This window comes from Carassius auratus, chromosome 35 (genome assembly GCF_003368295.1).
Source record: "Carassius auratus strain Wakin chromosome 35, ASM336829v1, whole genome shotgun sequence".
Lineage (NCBI taxonomy): Eukaryota > Metazoa > Chordata > Actinopteri > Cypriniformes > Cyprinidae > Carassius > Carassius auratus.
In genome coordinates this window covers 6,812,710-6,834,443 of record NC_039277.1, presented here as the reverse complement: position 1 = coordinate 6,834,443, position 21,734 = coordinate 6,812,710, and the positions used below count along the sequence as shown (strand labels likewise).

Sequence of the window (21,734 nt, the reverse complement as noted above, 5' to 3'; positions counted from 1 at the left end):
TGGCAACATCTGGTGAACGCGCGTGTTGGTGACTGTTGGTAAGGATAGTTTGAAATTATTCTTGAGAAAAGCTGAAGTATTTTTCAATGCTGTTGAATCTAACGTTAAGGTTCATGCTGCTTGTCGGCGAACAAACCAAATTAACTATAATGTTATAAACTGTGAGGACGGAAGGGCTCGAGTCGACGTCCAAGAATAGCGCCTCAACTTTATCCGAGGCACATCAGGACGTGTTTTTAAACCTTATGCCCTGTGTCTAATCTAAAAAGTGTCAACAGTACAAAAAAGTGATGCTAGGTTCCTTCTGGAACCATATGGTGGAATTAGGTTTAGGTGAAGGACTTGAGATGAATCTGGAACTTGTTACAAACGCTGAGACTGAATATCAAGCAAATCTTTTCTAATATCACTTACTGTACTCTCTCCGAGGAGCTGAAGCAGAAGTGTGATTGTACTGCCTCATAGTGGAAACCAGCCGCAAAGCAGGAGTCAAATCTGACAGCATTTAAGACAAAATCTCAAAGCCAACAATAATTGTAACAACGAGAGAAAACAAGTTAAGCATTTAATTGTTTTTATTTTATTTTCAGTTTAACATATTTTGATCTTCTCAAAGCAAAACTAACCCCCATATTCTTAACGTACCCACTAAAAGAAAAAAAAAAATGCCAAACTGATAGAAGGCAAACTAGCTCTTTTTAACTTCTTTTTCAGATTTTAGCATATACCAATGTTCATTAACCTTTATCTGTACATGTCAATAATTGCAGTTATTCACTTGAACATTAACATACCAACAATACATAGAAAACACTGGAAACATCCCACAGTCTTGTATGATGAATAAAGTACAAGTATGGGGAAACATCCTCAGCCAGGCTCAGATTCCTTTAGATGACTGGGTGATGTAGATATAGCCTGTGCTGTTTTTTCTAATGAGCGTTACATTAATGTCGACCAGGGCAGTTCTATTTTGTACAGTTAAGGCATGTGAAACATCCAAAATGACGAACTATGACAGACAGAATCCAACAAACAAGGACCAAAATCATTTACATTATATACAGGGCATCCAGTCCCCACCTCGCACATGAGCGAGATGGAAGAATGTACAAGTGTCTGTACAGACACATAGTCTCTCCACATGCATGCACACACCCAGTCTGTCTGTGGGTCCCATTCTACGCTGTCCGGTCAAAAGACAGATGAAGAGAGAAAGCAAGCAGAGGAACAGTTGTGGCCTCTTGCTTAATCCAGTTCGACAACACCAGAAGACGCGTATTGGTGGGTGTGATGGTCCCAGCAGGGAGATCTAGGTTACGTCCATCCTGAACAAAACTGAAAAACAAAACCCAGCTGGAATTAAAACCTCAATGTGAATAAAATTATAAATTTCAATTTTGGCATGTCGCATCTTACCTGCTTCACTGCAGCTCAGATGTTTCACAAGCATCCATGAACTCCATAATGTCAACAATTGCTGTAATACTCTCATTTTTTTCACTGTATTGACAGGCAATCATGACAAGTCTGTGTCCTTGAGATTTAGTTCAAGTGAAGCGCGCGAAGAAATGAGGAGAGTCTGCATCAGTCCATCTCCTCTCCAAACATTCATCACATCTAGACTCCTTAACCCTTAGCAGGGAAGGAAGTCTTTGAAGAAATATGATTGATAGATGTTAGAATCTGCGCTTTCTCCACAAATAAATCTTCTAAAAAGGCATAAAGGTTTTTTTTTTTCTTTTCTTTTTTTTTTTTTAAATCAAAACATTCAAACATTTTTTCTCAAATGCTGTAGGATTTTCCTTCATTTGATAGTGTTGCAGAGAGCAGTGGGGACCGCAGCTCAAAGGATGCAGAAAACTCCATCCCTTTGGTGCGAGGATGAAATGGATCCGCACATTATCCCTCAGTCACTCTCTTTGTGTAGCACTAAATGCAGCTGGTAGCCACTCCTTTTCTGACTCCGGGATGGCGTTTGAATTAGTGCTGATATCCACTTCTCCATGCTTGTTTTCAGTCATCGTCTTTTTTCTTTTCTTTTTTTTTTTTTTACAAAAATATAATCCAGTCAGACTATGCTTAAAGAAGGATTTTTTTTTTTCTTTTCTAAAGATCAAGTACCGGAATCTCCTCCGTTCCGTTCCTCATTCTCTTCCTATTCAGAGGATTCAGGTGATTAAACATTTCTGATGTAAAACATCACGTATTTCAACCCCAAAAGTCATGTATTGGAGGGGGAATAGATTCTCTTATCCAAAAAAAAAAATAAAAAAATAAAAAAACTGCTACACACAGCAGATCCTTGGCTCTCAATTGCCCTGTGTCAAGAGCACAAGTAACAAGACTTCAAAACAACAGTTCCATCAAGACGTCTGGAGACAAACGGAATCTCTGGGTGCTGTGAGAAAGTTCTGGAAGAGCACAAGCAGCCAGAGACCATCAGCTTGGTACAAGCCATGTGCATCCCAGAATCTGACCTCAGACAACGGGCATATTCCGATTGGTTAGGTGTGTCCCATTTCACCCCGGGACACTCAAGCCTTCTTGTTAGATGTACTACTGTTATACATGGTTTGTTTTGGAATACATTCATTCATAATAAAACATCCTCAAGAGGCAAATGAAATAAAAAAAAACGCTAACAAAAAAAAAAAAACATTATTCAGAAAATACAAGGTAGCAGCCTAGAAAGTGCTCCAACTCAAAGTTAAAATACTTTGTATAGAACAATAAAAAAATAAATCATTCATCCTTTGTCAACAGCAACAAAAATAGAAAGTAACACAATCGACACACAAAATCACAGTGCCCTTGTGACTGTCTCAAAACACCAACCAACAGCAACCACACACACACCCACTTTCTGGACAGAAGGCAACAATTCACATCGTGGACTGAGAATGAATGAAAGGGGAAGAGTTGTAATGCAAGTAGTTGGTGTACAAACAACAGGGGAGCTACATTCATACATTAAACTCAAACCCAGAGACCCCGATTGCCCTCTTAGAACAGAGCCAAATGGGCCAAACAGCACCTCAGTCATGCTTTGAAACACTGGAGGGTAAAAGCGCAATGCTTGACTGTCCTATCAGTCTCTTTAAGAGCCTATTTACAAAAAAAGCACAAACTACTTCTGTCCGTTCATGCACACACACTTTAGCACACATGCGCAATGAAGTACAAAATTGTGTTGAACAAAATAAAAGCATGGCATTTGTTTTATACACTTCAGAAAGCAATAAAATTTGTGCAGACTTCATCTCTCTCATGCTTACACACACGCTCACAAAAAAACTCAACCTATGCTAACTTTTTTTTGTCTTTTTTTTTGTTAAACAAGTGCAAATCTTCAAGTTTTCAAAATTCATATTTTTATAGCTTTACCTTGAACATAAAAATACAACAGTGTTTGTCTTTTAGGAGAAATGCTCAACTTGCATCTCCCCAACGTTTGTCAACCCCCACGTCTGATACGGCAGAAACCGCACCATTCCTACTTCTCGTATGTATATTCATACAAATATTCTACACATAATATATGCAACAATATATTCACACAGTTTTGCATTGTAAAAAAAAGAAAGAAAGACAACTCCATTTCAAATATGAAAACATTAAAGTGCAATGTTTCGGTAAGGTGCTTTACTGAAGGGAGGCAGAAGAGGATCTCCTCTTTACACTGAACCTACCAATAACCTCCTTCTGCTCCTCTCACAGTGCAGAGTGAGAGAAAGAGGGAGAAAGAGAGAGAGGGTAAGGACAAATATTGCCCGCCCCTTCCCTAATTGAGCAGTGCACATTCCTCTGCTGATTTGCTCCAGGTTTAAGGCCTCAGGTAAACTCAAGTAGACGGGCTGGGTCAGTAATCCTCCACCTGCTCCAGCTCACCTCCCCCCAGGAATGAGTAGCCTGCGGAGATAGGAATCAGGAGAACAGAGGTTGAGAGGGCTGAGGGGGGACTTTTTACAAAAACATTTCCCACCTGGGAGTATACTGATGACTTATTCATAAACATTGCTTGTACTTCTTTTCCCTTGAAGCAGGGCAGAAAATGCCTTTCAGTAAATAGATCCTCTTTGCTAGATGAAGAAATCACTAGGACCCTGACAAGAATTTGACAAGGAGCCAGAACTCAGATTAAAACAACAGTAGTTCAAGGGTTATTCTCAATAATGTATGCATGCTGATGGGTGAAGCTGAATGTAACCCAGCAGGAGTTTGAGAGTGTTTATGCGAGCGTGCACGCTAACCGAGGATACTGGGGTCAGAATGGAGCATCATGCTAGGCTTTTTCTTCGCTTTTCCTCCCTGAGTGTCATACAAACTGCCGCCCTTACCCATGTGAGCTGCCTGGAACATTGACTGCAAGGAGAAAAACCAGGAAGACTTCAAACAATGGACTAATATATAAATATTAAAACTATTGAAAATATTATGACATGTCTTTTTTTTTTCTTTTTTTTTAAGAATCCAGTAAAAGCATATGCATCTACCTGCAGGGGGAAGTTCATGTTCAATCCAGAGACTTCCTTGGACAGCTGTGGAAAGTTTCAGTACATTAAGACTCACCCAGTGTGCCAAAAAAAAAAAAACCAAACGTGAAACAAGACAAATTGTCATTCACACACCTGTTGCTGTTGTCTCTGGTGGTTTGCTTTCTGTTTGGCACGGCGCTCCAGGAACTGCTTGGCAAACTCTTTGGCTTCAATGGTATCGCCCAGATAAATGCGGATAAAATCATGAACTTCATATGGAGACTCCACCTCCTTCAGATATGCCACAATGGTGGGCACTACAGAGAAAAATATAAGCATGATAAATTTAATTTCAGCTCTTTTTGGAGATAAAAAGCAGAAAAAGTAGCAAACGGCAGACGTGACAGTTACCATCCAGTGAAGAGGAGTTATTTGCAGAGGCGTTGAGAGCGTGGAGCATCTGTTCACACCAAGTGGTGAAACCGTCCTGAGGTTTCATCCCCTGAAGAAGCTTCAGAAGTCTATCCTCATCATCAGTACGCTTACGGCGATTCAGCAGGTACTGCTCGCTGAGAACACAGACACATTTGCGGTGTACATTGGGTGTAAAAAAAACTAACATTGGTTTAAATGCAAAGGAATGCAAATTTTTGTACCTGAGAGAGGGACTGCTGCGGCTGTTCTTCAAGCCAATGTTGCGATGGCTGGCCTGGTTCTTCATGGGCTCATCCCACATGCCCATTGCAGGGTTGCCGCCTCCGACCTTCCCTTCCATGCCAGCTCCTGACCACATCCCAGATGGCCCATCACTCCACTGGCCCATTGTCAAACCTCCATGCTGAACGAAACAATGCTATAATGAACTAAAATAACAGCAACCCATTCGAGGAAGACCTCTTGAAACACAAGCTATTTGCCAATTCACTGCTCATGTGGATGTCAAGATGTATTTACCCTTTGCTGCTGCTGAGCTCTCTGCTGCTGTTTGTGAAGTCTCTCAGCCTCCAGCTCCAGGAGTCCCATGCTCTTTCCGGTAGCTTTGCCCAGAGACAAAGCTCCTGTCTGGCTTCCGCTCCATCCTGCGCCCCCTGGCATGCTCTGCTGCTGCTGGCTCTGCTGCAGAAACTTCATGATCAATTCCTGCTGCTGACGGCACTGCTGTAAAACACCAACATTCAAACGTGTTACACATCATGAACATCGAAGTCTGCAACAGTCGTGTCCTAGTGTGAGAGTGCGCTCACCTGTTTTCGTCTATAAAGCTCCTCCTCCTCTCTCCTCTTCTGTTCCTCCTGCTGCCGGCGCTTTTCCTCCCTCCGTTTCCTCTCTTCTTCTTCACGCTTGACCCTGAGTTCAGCTTCACGCCTCTCCTGCTGGAGCTAACACATGGCCAGCACACACTCGATTACAGAAAGAGCGATATGGGTGAAGTTTACACATTCAACATGACATTGTTAGATCAACTAGAAGAGTGATTAATTAGTGACATCATAGTCATGCTGAAGGGCCACAAATATACTTTGGTTTTTACGTATACAGTACATGTGTGTTACGTAAAATTCTTCATAATCATGGTACATATGTACTGTAAGCATGCAGGTTAATTTTTATAACCTTATTTTGTACCTCATTCCCTGAATCGCAGTTTAAAAACAAATCTCTTGAGACGGCAATAAATGCCAACGATAATGAACACTTGTGTGAAACACCCGTAACTCTACGTTTTCTTTTAAATTGGTCATAACTTGGAGAGTAATAGCACACACACAAGACAAGATCCAGGCTATGCACTCAACTGTACACATTTCCTAAACATTCACATAAAAAACTAAGTACTTTAGGTTTTAGTCATCAATGAACCCTTGTTCAAGACGAGACCAATGTACTGTTTTACTAGAGCGTATGTTGAACGGCACTTTCAAGATTACGTAAGTCACGTACTTTCTGCAAATGTTCAAGAGTTGGACCCTGAGTGGAGTTACTCATGGTTAAGTCCCACAGACTGGTCTCACTGCCTACAAAACAGAAAAAACAGTGGTGTAAAAATAGCACTTGATAAAGTGAAGTGGCTATTACCAAGCATCAATGCAGCTGGTATTACCTGACTGCTGAGAGACTGAGGTAGGCATGTCCCACATGGGCCCGGTGTCTGGCACTGACATGGACCTGTTCATCGCAGGCATCATCCCAGTCTCCCCACACCTGAGACCCAAACACATCACTCACAAATCCAAAACACATACCAAAGCAAGAACCATGTATATACTATATAAGTTGGTGATACCGGTTCTGAAATCTCATCTGAAGTTGTTGGTAAAGGGCTGCAGTGGCAGCTTGTTCGAACTGTTTCTTCAACAGCTCCTGGTCCATGTTCCCCTAAAGAAACAAAAACAGATAAAAAAGGTGTACTTCCATCCAACTTGAATACTTTAAACTTTATTTTTGAATTTGAATAGAAGAGAACAGTCAGGAAATGACCAAGTAGAACAGGAGAATATGGGTAAGAGAAAAGGTCTTAAAGGGAATTGAATTTGGGTTGCCTGTAACATGACCTGTAAAATGAACTACTTGAATATTTTACTAAAGCAACAAGCAACTCAAGGCTGTGCTTGATTTTTACCATGGTTGGGGTATAAGATCATAGTTAAAATCATTGTAACACAAAGCCCTGAGTGGCTTAATACTAATACATGGCACAAAGCATCATCAAACCCAATTCTGGATATTTCCTCACCAGAAGTGGAGGAGGGGAGGGGCCGGGAGAGAAAGGCACACGCCCCCACATCTTAATGACTTCACCCAGGGGCTGAAATCCCTCATCACAGCCACGTTTGACCAGTAGGTTCATGGTGAAATACCCTGCCTGAAACCACTCACACATCTCCACTGTAGTGAATGGACCTGAAAGAGAGACAACCAATAAAGCCCACCATGTTATGGTGCAATGAACAAATAAAACCCCTCCGAGATTAACGGAGTGAGAATTACCTTGAATCTCCCCTTGAGGGTCTTTGTAGAACCACTTCATTGCTGATTCGTGGGACAGGGGCAGAGCGCTGGCGCTGGAGTGCGGGAGAGTGTGTGAGGTTGAGTGAGAGTGTGTGTGTGCATTCGGGTGTGTATGAGTGTGTGCCGTAGTGATGTGGCTCTCGTGAAGCGCTTGAGTGAAACATTCCTCTTCAAGGGACGTGTCTTGCAGGGACGCCACCATCTTCTCAGCCTCCTTTAAAAGACAGATTTACTTTTTAGTTTGAGCTTGTATTAGAAGAATGTAAAGCTAAAAAATAAGCAAACACACACACTGACCTGCTGAAGGTGCTTCATGCCATCTTCCTCCTCTGTGTCTCCCCCTACGGTTGGAAGATCAGTGCCAGTGGTTGAGGGAGGAGAGTAGCTCTGCGTCTGTGGTGTGGTGCTACCTGCTGGAGCTGCATCTGTAGGAACAAACCTGGTCTTAGCCCAGTGTTGTTTTGTATTGCATATTCTCGGAAAAAAAGGTAGGGGAAATCACAAAAATAGAGGAAGCAAGAGATAGAGTACCTTCATCTGGTTGGGGTGACAGTTTTGAGGGAGGAGTGACTATGGGTTTGGGAGTCTCTTCCTCTGCAACAGGGTGCACAGGGGCAGGAGCAGACACAGCATGAGGAGATAATGAGTTTCTATCTCCATCACACACAGTTAGTACCTCACATGCTTCCGCTGAAAAAAAGAAGAGAGCGAGTTTAGAAAACAGCAACAACACTTTCATGTGAGAAACAGAAGACATTAATGGTTTAATGTTCTATCCTGCTCAGAGCAGGTGACATGATGCAGAACAAAAGGCAACAGTCACTTCCTGCTAAATGTGCCGGATACGTCGTCAAATCAGATGATTTTCTTCAGGGTTCATACTTAAACTGCAAAATGAAATTCCAGGACTTAAAGACTTTAAGTACAACTTTTTTGGTTTTCAAGGACTAAAATCAGAGATCTCACTTATCAAACAATATTGTTATTACTCCTCCACCTACAGCTCCTGCCAACACTGATACCCCAAACTGTGACCTTTGGGTTACAAGTCCCTTAGGCCACAAACTGCCCCAATGTGTCCCACATAATGTAATATGTCTACATAAAATATAAACATAACCAACTTAAATGTATTATGTATTATAACAAACACCTGTAGAGGGCGCCAACGGCCTGACGATGCTTCAGATGTCATTTCCATGTATATTTTAATATTTGGCCACCTGCAAACTCTGAGCAAGGGTTTGAACTTATATTCTGAAATCGGGATGTACAATAAATAGAATACTTAGAAATACGTTGAGGAATTCTCCTATGTTGGCATAAGTTTATACATGATTTGCGTAACAAATCTAGTGAAATAACATGCACTGTTTTCCCAGAAGAATGTTAAGCAACAGAAACTTGCAGCAGAGGAAGAGTTTGTGGACTGAGAAGAAGATGAGCACCACGCTTGTAAATGATAACCGTGTAAGACAAAACAAGTCAGACTTCATATGCGTTGCAAAATGAAACCCAACTAACAGCACATGGAATAATAAACTGAACAATATAATGCAACTACTATCAAAGGTTTCACCTCAAACATAACTTTACTAACTTACTAATATCACAACTAACTAATATCGCAAGACCACTTTTCACCTCGAAGTAATATCGCGAGATCTCGTGCACTGCTAAAAGCCAGGCAAAAAACTTCAGTGTTTATATCAGCTGCATCATTAATTTTGCGTAAACAGTTTTATTGAGGAAAATAAATAACAAGTATTAAGTACCTTCTCAAAAATATGGCAGTTTTCAAGCGTTAAACAGGACTTACATTTCAAAGAGTCAAATTCAAGTACTTCATGCACCTTGTACGAACCCGGTTTCTTACATTTATCATCAAGGCTGTCCAGCTTCTCCTGACCACCCTCCTCTTCCTCCTCCAGAGCTTCAAATTCCAGTTCCTGGTCTTCAGGGATTGCATCTCTGGAGCTTTTCTAAAGGGTCACACAAACATGATTTAATCAATTTCTTTCTTTTACTTACTTAACAGTAAGTTACTTAGCAGACAAATGACATTTTTTTTTGAAGAAGCAAACCTTGATGCACATGAAGGCTCCAGAAGAATCAAAGGTTCCCATTTCCCCTTCTTCTTCATCGGTGCACCACTCAGGCAGGCCATCTCGTTCGTCCTCTCCTCCCTCACTTCCAGCCCTTCTACGTCCACCCTCTCCATCTCGGAAGTCAAAGTCAAATTTCCTACGACGGCCATCCCCACTGCTGTGATCCCGCCATCCTGCTGAACGAGGACCTCCATCTAGATGAAGAAAAGGCCAGTTAAAAAATTTGAATAAATAAAATAATGGAAAAAAAATAAAGAACACAGAAGTGAAAGTACCATCACGACGACCTCCAGCAATCCTCCAGCTTCCCCCAGGTTCTGCGCCATCATCATCCTCCTGCCCCTCTCTGAGTGTACGCCAGTTTTCACTGTCTGAGCGTGCATAGTCCTTCCTTCCTACTGCTCCTCCCTCCTCAAAACCACCACGCCCACCATCACGCCTCAATGGCTTTTCAAAGCGCCGCTCACCTCTGAAACAGCAAATAATAATGATCAGCTTAACAGAACATTTAAACATCTCAAATCTATTCTGCCGTTCATTCTGTACCAATGTTTTGACAAATTTACATAACAAAAATGCAAGTTATAAACATCATATACAACACTTAATTTACAAAGGACTAAAGCCTAACCTGTCATCCCAGCTCTGACTGCGGTGCATCTCTCGTCCTCGGCCAAAACCGACTTCTTCATCCACACTTCTTTGGTAGAATCCACCCTCTCCTCTGCCTCTCCCTGCAGACAAATAAACAAAAAGATGATTAAAACGCCTTTTTTAAATATTCTTCCATTAACGATATCAATAACGTGCATTTAATATTGTACTAAATTTCTTGAGAACAACTAAAATGTGACGTGGATAATTCTTGCGATTCAACCAAATGAAGTGCATAACAATGTAATCATGATTTTTTTAACGATTTACAAAAGATGAAGAAACGCATGTAACTGGAAGGACGATTTTCACCATAACATGACACACACAGAACAAATCATTTATTCAGTACTCATGCCCACACTGAAATTATTCATTAAAGTTAAAATGTTATTTCTGCACTAGCATCAACAAATGGGTTGGTCCAAAAAAATGTCACCTCTGCAACACCGTAGATCACAACCCACCTCGACCGCCTCGAGTGCTTCCTCGCCCTCTAGCTACACCTGTTGGTACAGCTCCACCTCCTTTACCCATAAGCCTTAGCACAGCCACACTGTTCACAGACATGGAGAAGTTTCTCTGAAAAGCGAGAGAAAATTAAGCAAAAAAGTTGACTTACGTGCATACAACCCCCTCCCAAAAAAGAAAACAATATTACTGTTATTGTCTAAAGAAACAGATTAAATTTGCCTTGTGACCACTACACTATGCATTAAGGCCCGTTCACACCAAGCACGGTAACTATAAAGATAACGATAAAGATATAGTTCTAAAAATCATTCTCAATATTACAGAATAGCGGAGTCCACACCACAACTATAACGATAAAGGCAAAGAGAAACGATATCGTTGGAATCACTTTCAGAACTATTTTTTTTTCTTTTCTGATGAACGATAAAAACATTGCCAACCAATCAGAATCAATCCTGCTGTAATGAGCTTGAGAATACACCGCTTAGAATACACAGACAATATCGTTCGATGGTGAGGACGCTTATATCGTTATCTTTATCGTTATCTTTATAGTTATCGTTCTTGGTGTGCACGGGCCTTTAGTGAAGCCAGAGAAGAGTGGACTCACCTGCTCCTCCTCAGTCAGGGGCACCAAGGCCAACGGCTGCTGAGGCTCTTCCTGCAGGATAGCAGCAAACTCCTTATCCTGCATGTCCTCGGGGATCTAAATGCACAAACAAAATCTCTTAAATATGTAATTGGTAAATAATTATACATTTTTATATTAACACTTGAACTACTACAATAATAATAAGGTTCTTGATGTATACAGGAGGCTTGTTCAGTTTCATTTATGTGACTTTACTGCAGGAGTTCCTCACCTTGTTATCTTTGACATAAAGTGCTAACATCTCCTCGCGGCCATAGCGGTAGTCGGCCAACTTGGACTTTGGCATTGCAGGGGAAGGGGGAGGGGACGTCACACTCCCCCCTCTGGATAGTGCACGGAGCCTGAAGAAAGCAGACAGTGTCGTAATTATTTCCATCACCCATTTAAAAACAATGAATCACTCTGGATTCAAGACTGTGTATATGCAGAAAAAGATAGGAGTTTGATCTCTTATTTATAGATTAAAAATAAATAAAAATCACACAGAAAAGGGGAAACATCTGTTTCCTCCCTCCTGGTGACACTTATCGGGAAGTAGGTCAGAGAAAAAAACATGAATGTGGCAGTTCATAAATTTACTGCACACCAAATAATAAGGGAAAAAGTAGATTTCGTTATATTATTATTATATTTTAAAAGTATTTATCAGGTCAAAAAACCTGCAACTGTGGTTGCATTTACACAGGCACAAAAAAATCAGATTTTTTTACTCACATTTGACACAGATCGGAATTTGTGTAATTAACGTGTAAACACAAAAAGCCGCATGAGATCCGACTTTTCTGCATCCGATCTGAGCCACTTCCAAATGTGGATTTTAAACAGATAAACATACGATATCTGGACATGCAACCTAGGTCTAGACACACATATCCAATTCTCCTAACAACTATCCATCCAATGTGAGGGTGACCCGTTTGCTCAAAGATTTTTAATGGCGTTTTAAGGCCGGTGTGCTGTATGCACTCGCATTTTATTGAGATGGAAACTTTTTATAGGTAAGACATTGCACATTCAGGAGCTGGTTTTCAACCCATGCCAAGTGAATTTTTCAAATACAACAGCTAAAAGATACTTTCTATTTCTGAGCAATGAGGTGATAACAGTTTTTGTAATTAAACCGACAAGCCTGTTCGCGATGTTTCATAATCACTTGCTCTCTCGCACGTGGGTGCATGCATTCATTACGTTTCTTCTCTCTCTCTCACTCACTAGAGCCCCTTTCACACTGCACATTGGACCCGCAATATTTCCGGAACATTGCCGGGTCGCCTTCTGTGTAAAAGCAACCACTTCCCGGAATTGATTACCGAATTGAACCCGGGTCGGGGACCTAGTAGCATTGCGGGGTTCGACCCAGTAAGAGCGCTGTGTGAAAAAAAGCCAGATCTAATTCCGTATCGAAGTGATGACGCGCGTTATCGCGCGACTCTTTTACCGGCTGTTTTGAAGGAAGATCAACATTCGCGACGAAAACATAAGTGCAAACTGTAATGAAGCAGAGATCAGTTAGTTCCTCACTTTCCACGCTGACACCGAGATCGTTTGCTTGCTTCAGTTAAAGTATAACGTGCCAAGCGTTGTCGACTCGTACATTACACGTCACGCACTGATGTCACGTGTCGTTACGGGATCTTCAAGGGTTGTGTGTGAAAGCACGCACATATATTATAAGTAAGAAGAATTATAAGTAATTTTAATAGCACAGTCATTTAAAACATGAGGGTCTACCGTGTGTATTGTAAAGCGATCACTGCAGACAATCCTTTTGGACGGGAATCAATGTAAACACAGATATTGGATACCAGTAGAGTCTGAAGTGAATGTAAACAGATGGGCCAAAATATTGTATATTTTGTGCATTAAGACTTGCATATAAACGCAAGCCTTTGAGTTCCTCACTCATGTTTTAGTTTTGTTTTTAGTGGTGCTGCATTAGTTAGAAATCAAATTAGATAAATATACAATATCTGGACATCCGACCTACGTCGAAACACACATATACGATTCTCCTCAAAACTCCCAATGTGAGGGCGACCTCACAGAGAAAGGAGGAAAAAAGTGTGTTCCTCCAACAAGTTTTTTTTTTTTAGGGTCAAAATCCTAAATATTCGGCTGGTGCCAAATGCAAGTAAAAATTGGTTTTGGCAAGTAAAGGATGGTAGAGGAAGGATGGTAAACAATCACAGAGATGGTAACTAAAACGGTTTCATTAGATAAGAGCTGCGTCAGAAAATTAAAATGATTTTGGATCATTGCTCCACATCTCCTGGACATAAATGCACATCTGCCAGAAATAACATTAATTTTAAGTAATACTATCTGAAATACGTATATTACCATTCTGGACCGAAGGTAAGGGTCTCAGCAGTCATATTCTATATGTCCAGAGGGCTCAGGGGTTTCTGTTAACCAAAGGGAAAACAAAACAAAAACACTGATTGAGGTTTTTGAGTCTCATGTATCATAATATGATATTAACATGATACGTCAAGTATGTCTTGCTTACCTTGTCCAAAGAACAGGACTGTAAAGGACCAGTATGAACGCGGACAGGAATGAGGTGGTTCTGTCAGAACCAGTACAGTGGTTCTGTATGCTGAGGTGGACTTAGTAATTCTAAACTCTGTATGAATATTATAATAGCTGCCAGTTTCACAGAGATAACGGCTGATGAATATCTAGCCAGATATAAGAAAGACGGCACAACAGTGTGCCAGTAACTTTAAAGAAAATCTTTAAAGAAAAAAAAATTCAGCAATTTGAAAACACTTTAGAGAGAAATATAAGGGACAAAAAACACACTATGATTAAGAATTTGTGGCAGCATAAATAACAGCAACTGCTGTTTGTAAAATTTCAGGGCAGTTTGTAATACCGTAAATATTGCTGGGAAATTCTTCTCTCTATTCTTGATCTCTTTTACTTTTATTCTGGATTTTTGTGAGTTATTGTTTCATAGGCAAGCATCCAGCTCCCAACCTCTCACACCTGCAGAAAAAGAAAAAGAAAAAAAAATACTGAGCAACACTGATTGCTTAAAGTGCAAAAAATAAATACATGCATCCTTAACTAGGCAGAAATATTATATTAAAGGGATGCACCGAATGTTCAGCAACCGAAATTAGTCAGCCAAAAATAGCAACAAAAGCTCTTCCTCTTTATTTGTTCAGCAAATAAGCAAAAAGACTGAATAAATTGTACTGAACAATGACATGACATGATTAAATAGAGGTGTGCACTAATGCAACAAACATGTCGGCAGTGTGGAAGCATTTAAAAGTGTCAGAGAAAGATGCAAAAAACATTACAAGTGCAGGCAGAAAGAGACTGGTTTTTATTTATTATAGCATTCACAAAGCGTTCAGACTGGGATCTTTAATATTTTCTTATGTTTTAAAAGAAGACTCTTCTACTCAGCAAGGCTGCATTTATATATATATATAAAAAAAAAATTCATGCCTTATTAAAGAAGAGGGTCTCAAAAATTGGCCAAAAAATATTATTTTAATAACGTATTAATTTTAAGTTAAATTGTGTTTTATTGGTATAATGTCTGTTAGAATGTAAAAATAGTTCAATGTTAAGTAAATATTGGATATATAATGTATGCAATGGTGAAAGAAATGGGCAAAATGAAAAATAAAAATAATCCTGTTCGGTATTTAGCCTACGGCCCAGTGTTTTTCATTTTATTCAGCTTCAGCCATTTTAATTTTGGTGCATCCCTATTAAATTATAAAAACATTTTTAGGTAGTTTACATGGAATTTCTCATAGTATGAAGTAGGGATGTCAAATTTCGATTATTTCCATGATCGATCGTCGTTTAAATTAACGATCAATTAATCGTTAACCATAATACTGCAAAATGTGTCTATTGCAGGCACCCAGTCAGCGGTATGACAGGATGTGCAAAAGCCACACACACACACAAAACGCTTTCTCACTTGAATTAAAGAGGTTTTAGTCTGAATAAAATGCTAGTAGCAGGATTATAAAATGAATAGATGCGATTATGATCATTTGATAAAATGAAGAGATTGCGCCATACTTTTGAGGTCATTTTACTTTGTTGACAGTTTCCAATCCCGCACGGAGAACGCTGAACGCGCCTCTTTAAATGGTTTTGTGGTGCTCGTTGTTGTATTTTAAAGCACAATTGCAATGTTTTCAACTGACATTATTGTATAAAATTATCCGAAATGTGGAGCGTGTGTGACTGCGCTGCACATTGAGTGAACTACATCGGCGCTGCTGCACCAAAACACAGTTGCTCACATTAATTTGATCCTGCTGGATTCTGTCCTAGAAAATGTCAGATTTTTAAAAATCCGGCATACAGCGCATTAGATCGTGACAGTGCATGCGTGCAGACGAGGATGAGCGAGCGCGGCTTTGGCTAGATTTATTTGGAGGTTATTGCTCATGTCTCATTCGGCACAAATCGAAATGTTTCCATATTCGCAATGTATTTGAATGTTAAACTATTATTTATAATGTAAACTAGGCTTGTACTTAACACGCATTCGCATATAGACGGAAAAGATGATCCTCTTCATTTGAGCAAAAACGTCCTTGGCATAACAGCAGAGTGGACCGGTATACTACGGTCTATTTAAACTGACCAGTGTAACCTTTTAATGTTTAGTTGACATTTTATTTTGATAATGAACAGACTGCGATGTAAGTTTGAATCGCTAGAATATACGTGTGCAGCAGGCTCCGGGGCGATCGAAACAGCTGAGACATTAAAAAATATATATATTTTCCGCAAAAGTGTTTACTTTCATTTGTGCACACTCACAATAAAAACAGAAGATTTGTGCTCTTGTAAAATAAAGCAAACAAACAGAATGCGTTGTCATCCTTTTTTTTTTTTTGTGAACTTATGGAGCGCCCACACTTCTGTTTTAAATCCGTTAATCTTAATTAGCCTATTTAAGTCGGATATATTTCGCATAGCCTATTTAAAAAAAAAAAAAAAATTTATTTTTATGTTGGGCCTATTACTTAGTAGGCTATAAATTTTCTTTAAAGCATCCCATTTTGTCCCAGGGCTTAGAACCTGTGCCCTAGTCAGGTCCATGCAGAAACTTGTGAACAATGCTCGGCGTCGTCGTTTAGTGACAGCAGTGAATGCTCCAGGAATGTGTCGGTCACAGCGCCTATTAATCGCTGTTTTGAATCCAGCAATTATTTATTTAGAAATGATAAGATCTGATTATGACAAGTGTGGTATAAAAGCTTTGTTTATTAGAGGAATAATAGGTTAACTGGAAAATGTTAGATCGTGACCATGCTTTTGGACCCCATAGTCTTCATTTACGCAGCTTTGTTCTGGTTTGCCGGTTGGTCACGAATTTCCACAAATTCAGTATATTTAGGCATCGTTTCTTTTCCTAAATCTTCATAGTCTAACCCTCTAATTTCCCAGGTTTATTTTATTATCTTTCGCTTTTAATAACTGTTTTCGCATCTCTTACTGTGGTAAACATGGGAAGGGAAATTAAAGATTTCATGAATTAAGAATTCGTTCGATTTATTAATTTGTTCCCTTATTTCACTTAAATCATGGGTTATTTAGGGAACAAAATTAATGAAACATGGACAATTGCCACATTAATAATTCGTAGAAATGAATTAACAAGTTGTAGGAATGAATAGACTACCTGTCCTGTCACTGTGTCCCGCAGCCCATTCAAAGCGCACGATATAAAACAGTTATCTGATGAAATGATTAGTAACTACATTTCTATTGCATTTAATGTTGAAGAACTTTTATGTTGTTTCTATTTGAATGTATTTTAAAGTTTAAATCACATTAAAAGCTTAATTTGTACATTGTGAATGAATGATGATGCTTTTATATATCGTCACCGTCACTCACAGCCGCTCGCACGTGTTGAGTGCGCATGAGCCGCACGCAGCCCAACATTGAATCGGTTAACCGACCATCGATAGCCTTAATCGATTGCATCTCTTATCGACAATTAATCGATCATCGATTAATCGTTGACATCCCTAGTATGAAGCTGTACATCATAAAACAGTTTTCAATTACATTTTTCATTTTCATACAGTTTTTTTTGACGATTTAATCACCCTCAAGCCAACAAATGTGTAGATGTCTTTCTTCTTTCAGACGAATACAATCAGAGTTTTATTAACCTGTTAAATGTCACCCCGTCCCGTATACGGACGCCTACGTTGACTATACTATACTACAATCAAATTTAATCTAATCTTGACAAACTATATATCGTTGGAAAGGTCTAAGACTCCCAAATATATATTATACCAATATTTTTTGTTAAAAATGATGTAGGAAAAGTAATAGATCAATTTATGACAAGAGTGCACCCTCAGAAATCTACATTACAAAAGGAGCTTTGACTTCCTCGTTGCCTTTTTCTCTATCACATTTTAGAAATCATCAGAAGTTATATATCACTTGAAAACATAAAATCTCAAAATTCATCCTTTAAAACCCATTTTAAAATCAGACATTGCATTACCATGTAAATGGCACATCAAAATCATGTTACAAAATGTTTTCAGTCATGAATTATAAAAATTTAGGTTTGTATCATGCACATTCAAGTCTATCTTCAAAAACGTGAGTGACAGTTAACAGGTTAAAAAAACATCATGACTCTTCCAAGCTTTATAATGCCAGTGAATGGGGGTAGATCTTGAAGCAAAATAAAGTGCATCCATCCCTCATATAAAGTGCTCCAGACAGCCCTGAGGGTTAATAAAGGCCCTCTGAAGTAAATCTATGCATTGTATAAGACAAAAATAAACATTTAAAACTATATAAATCATTATCTCTAGCTTCCACTAACTGTTGTACTTGTGTTCACGAGAGAGCAGTGTTCCAGCGGATGACGTGAGATGTAGGTGTAGTGAAAGCTCCAGTGAGAATATACAAGTCCGTAAGAACATTAAAAATAAAATTATCTCAAACGTAACAATGGCACGTGTGTGACTGCGCAGTAAGTGAACTGCTTTCATCGGCGCTGCTGCAACAAAACACACTGGTGCTCACATTACTTTGATCCTGCTGGATTCTGTTCCGGAAAATGTACGATTTAGATTTTTTGCGTTCCGGTAGGCCTAACCTATTTGTTTTTAAAAATCCGGCATACAGTGGATTAGATCATGACAGTGCGCGCGTGCATATGAGGACGAGCGATTGCAGGTTTGGCTAGATATTTGGAGATTACTGCTCATGTCTCATTCTGCACAAATCCAAACGTTTCCATATTCACAGTGTATTTGAATTTTAAACTTTTATTTATAATGTAAACTACTTACACATTCGCACATAGACCGAAAAGATGATCCTCTTCATAGGAGCAAAAACGTCCTTGGAACAGCAGAGTGGACCGGTATACTACGGTCTATTTAAACTGACCAGTGTAACCTTTTAAATGTTTAGTTGACTATTTTATTTTGAATCTACACAAAATCGATTTCAAAATCACAGGCAATTAATTGACGATTTTGTGTAGCTTGCCCGTGAATTACGGCTCTGTGTAATAAATGCTGCTCCACCTGAACCAGTGAGCCAAGTCCGCGGTTGGAGGTTAATGCTCACGTCTCGTTCTGCACATATCCAAATGTTTCCATATTCACAATTTATCTGAATGTTAAACTATAATCTTTTTTATTTATTTATTTTTTTTAATGTAAACTAGGCAGAAAAGATGATCCTCTACATATGAGCAAAAACATCCTTGGCATAACAGCAGAGTGGACCGATATACTACGGTCTATTTAAACTGACCAGTGTAACCTTTTATATGTTTGGTTGACTGTACTTTATCTTAATAATGAACAGACTGTGATCTAAGTTTGAAATTAGAATGCACTTTAGATGTTCTGTGTCATTTATACCAAACACAAATGTTGCTGGTTGCTAGTGTGTTTGCAGCACTATTATTTAAATTAAATTTATGCATTAAGCAGACGCTTTTATCCAAAGCGACTTACAGTGCATTCAGACGATCAATTCTTACCTATCATGTGTTCCCGGGGAATCGAACCCCCAACATTGATATGGCAATGCTCTACCAATTGAGCTACAGGAACATTTATTTATTTATTTTATATATATTTTATTTTGTATACTTTTCAGTTTACTTGATTTGTTTGGTTAACTTTGGATACTTTTTTTATTTTAGTACCGTGCAGTGAACAAAATTAAAATTGGAGAGATGGTTCAAGTCAGTGCTCAATAAATTATATGTTTAGAAATGTTGTGCATCCACTTATTATTGGTGTGACATTTTAGCATGCAAATAAAGGGGAAAACTTCAAGAAATCGGCCCTAAAAATTGGCGGCATATATCGGCCATTGGCATCGGCTATAGAAGAAGTCGATCTCTACTTATAACATACATTTTCAAATCTGAGTTAAACCTGTTGTATTTTAACTACTTATAATGAATATACTGAATCCCAGATTTGTTCCCAGCTTAGTGAGCACATATAAACAACAGAGAGTCCGAAACTGCTTAGTTTCTCAAAACAACCTAGTTGCAAACAATAAAGTATCGATTTAATATTTAACTTACAAGCAATTGTGGTGATAATCATAAATATATTTCCTATAAATGTTACAATACATTTTTTTTTAGATTGTGTGCCAAAAATTACTTAGTTAAACGTTCTTGATATTTTAGTAGTAGACCCATCAAATATTAAATGAACAAAATACAGTAGTTTTATCTGTATTATATATACTTTAATTATGGTTTTGACAAGGACACCTTTAAGAGGGGCAACTAAACAGCTCTGGTTATGTGACCATTAACACAAAACGTAAACATGTACACGAAATCAACTTATTCTGCCCTTTCTTTATAACTGATACCTTTATGAAAAAACATCAACAAAGGCGATTAGACACATCAACCTCGCCAATAGTTACACATTTTGCTGGTGGGATTAAATTGGTTGACACTTTGCTATAGCCAAAAGGGGAAGTTTATGGCTAGTTCAAGTTACAGTTCATATCTCAATAAAGATGCACTGAAGTAAAACCCTTCTGTGAGAACTTTCATAACTCCACAAGCAGCAGTTCAGCTCAAGAGTAACATAAATCTCGCCGCGCTTTTGTGCAACACAAACATGAAACAAGACTGAAACTGAGAGACGTTTCCTAATGAATGTTAAAAGTAATCTAATTCTAAACAACGAAGCAAGTCTGAGACGTTTTAAGGAGACCAAGAGCAGGAAACGCAGCAGTAACCTCTCAAATCCGCTGGCGCTGCGCCCTCTCGCCTCGCTGCAGGCCTTCACTGCTCCACTACAAGCCCTTCAGCCATCGGACTTATCACGATTAACGCTAATGACACAAACGTGCAATTAACACTAAATGATGTTACCAACCAATGCACAAAACGCACTTCCCATTAAAAAGTTTAAAATGATCAGCACACACCTCTGCGAGCCTGCTGGCCAGCTAGGCTAAACTAGCCAGCCACTGTTTTCTCCAGAGTTGGATCTCCTTTAAAGAACTCACTCGTTCTGCACGTTTGTGCTTATCGGGAACCGATGGTCTGAACTACTGGTGTGTCTCTGTTTTCAACACTTGTCTTGTCTGAGTTCGATGCCGAATTCTTTGTGTATTTTTCCACCTGTATCTGCAGCAGTCGCAATGAGCTTTTCTGTCTCGCTCGGTCGTCTTGTTTGTGTTTTACAAAAATGGCTGTTGGACATGAACCACATGAGAAATCCAGCCAATAAACCGCGAGGCTCTTCTTCTTCTGTTAGTTTGAAGCCGGCTCCAAAACTAAAACAGCGCATTACCGCCATCCACTGCTAGCATCTTAAAGAACATATGTTAAACTCCAACGGTTTTTGTTGTGTTTATTTTATTTTCTAAATTTCTCTCTCTCTAGCATTACAGAGCAAAAACAATGGGGATACAGTAATAATAAATGAATTTATGTATTTATTTTGAAAAAAGACATATATATATATATATATATATATATATATATATATATATATATATATATATATATATATATATATATATATATATATATATATATATATATTCTTTTCTTTCATTCTTAATGATTTAAGATCAACAAAACATTACAACAATATACATATTAATACTAAGGGAGCAAGGGGGAAAAGTAAGAATAATTAAATCATATGTTGTGAAGAAAAAGGGTGAAAAGAGTTTATAGTTGGGTTTGAATTTTAAAAATCTAAAATAAAATTGAACATTGTTAATTTTAACATAAGTACACCCACTTCTTTAGTTACAGTACAGGATCTTCCAGTCAGCAGTGACAGTGTAACTGCAGGAGTGGTGCGTCAGATGAGTGGTGAGCAC

At 38.9% G+C, this 21,734-nt stretch overlaps 1 protein-coding gene across 6 annotated transcripts; it reads right to left on the bottom strand.

Annotated features, from left to right (window-relative positions):
* Positions 1 to 557: 557 nt before the first annotated feature.
* Positions 558 to 21,093, bottom strand: LOC113054202 (GRB10-interacting GYF protein 1-like). Of its 6 annotated transcripts, none has more exons than XM_026219569.1 (26): positions 20,826 to 21,093; positions 20,634 to 20,729; positions 13,885 to 14,366; positions 13,716 to 13,780; positions 11,587 to 11,716; positions 11,334 to 11,429; positions 10,717 to 10,831; positions 10,227 to 10,329; positions 9,572 to 10,064; positions 9,364 to 9,469; positions 8,019 to 8,177; positions 7,785 to 7,912; positions 7,467 to 7,701; positions 7,213 to 7,379; positions 6,763 to 6,854; positions 6,580 to 6,680; positions 6,420 to 6,493; positions 5,723 to 5,857; positions 5,433 to 5,636; positions 5,135 to 5,316; positions 4,890 to 5,047; positions 4,632 to 4,795; positions 4,497 to 4,541; positions 4,254 to 4,365; positions 1,420 to 3,912; positions 558 to 1,338 (listed from the first exon to the last, which is right to left on the bottom strand). In XM_026219569.1, exons 4-25 carry the CDS (start codon positions 13,748 to 13,750, stop codon positions 3,863 to 3,865), a joined length of 3,084 nt encoding a protein of 1,027 aa, XP_026075354.1. In that variant the 5' UTR covers positions 13,751 to 13,780; positions 13,885 to 14,366; positions 20,634 to 20,729; positions 20,826 to 21,093; the 3' UTR covers positions 558 to 1,338; positions 1,420 to 3,862. The 6 variants fall into 6 exon arrangements, with proteins under 6 accessions (XP_026075354.1, XP_026075356.1, XP_026075353.1 ...); XM_026219571.1 differs by lacking the exon at positions 20,634 to 20,729 and having other exon boundaries at positions 9,572 to 9,789; positions 9,871 to 10,064; XM_026219568.1 differs by lacking the exon at positions 20,634 to 20,729.
* Positions 21,094 to 21,734: the final 641 nt, after the last annotated feature.

Coding starts and splice junctions, on each gene's coding strand:
- LOC113054202 (XM_026219569.1), bottom strand. CDS start 13,750: ATGACTGCTGAGACCCTTACCTTCGGTCCAGAATG. Junction 6,681..6,762: donor CAGATGAGATTTCAGAACCG/GTATCACCAACT, acceptor TTTGGGTCTCAG/GTGTGGGGAGACTGGGATGA. Junction 5,858..6,419: donor CTCTTGAACATTTGCAGAAA/GTACGTGACTTA, acceptor GCCATGTGTTAG/CTCCAGCAGGAGAGGCGTGA.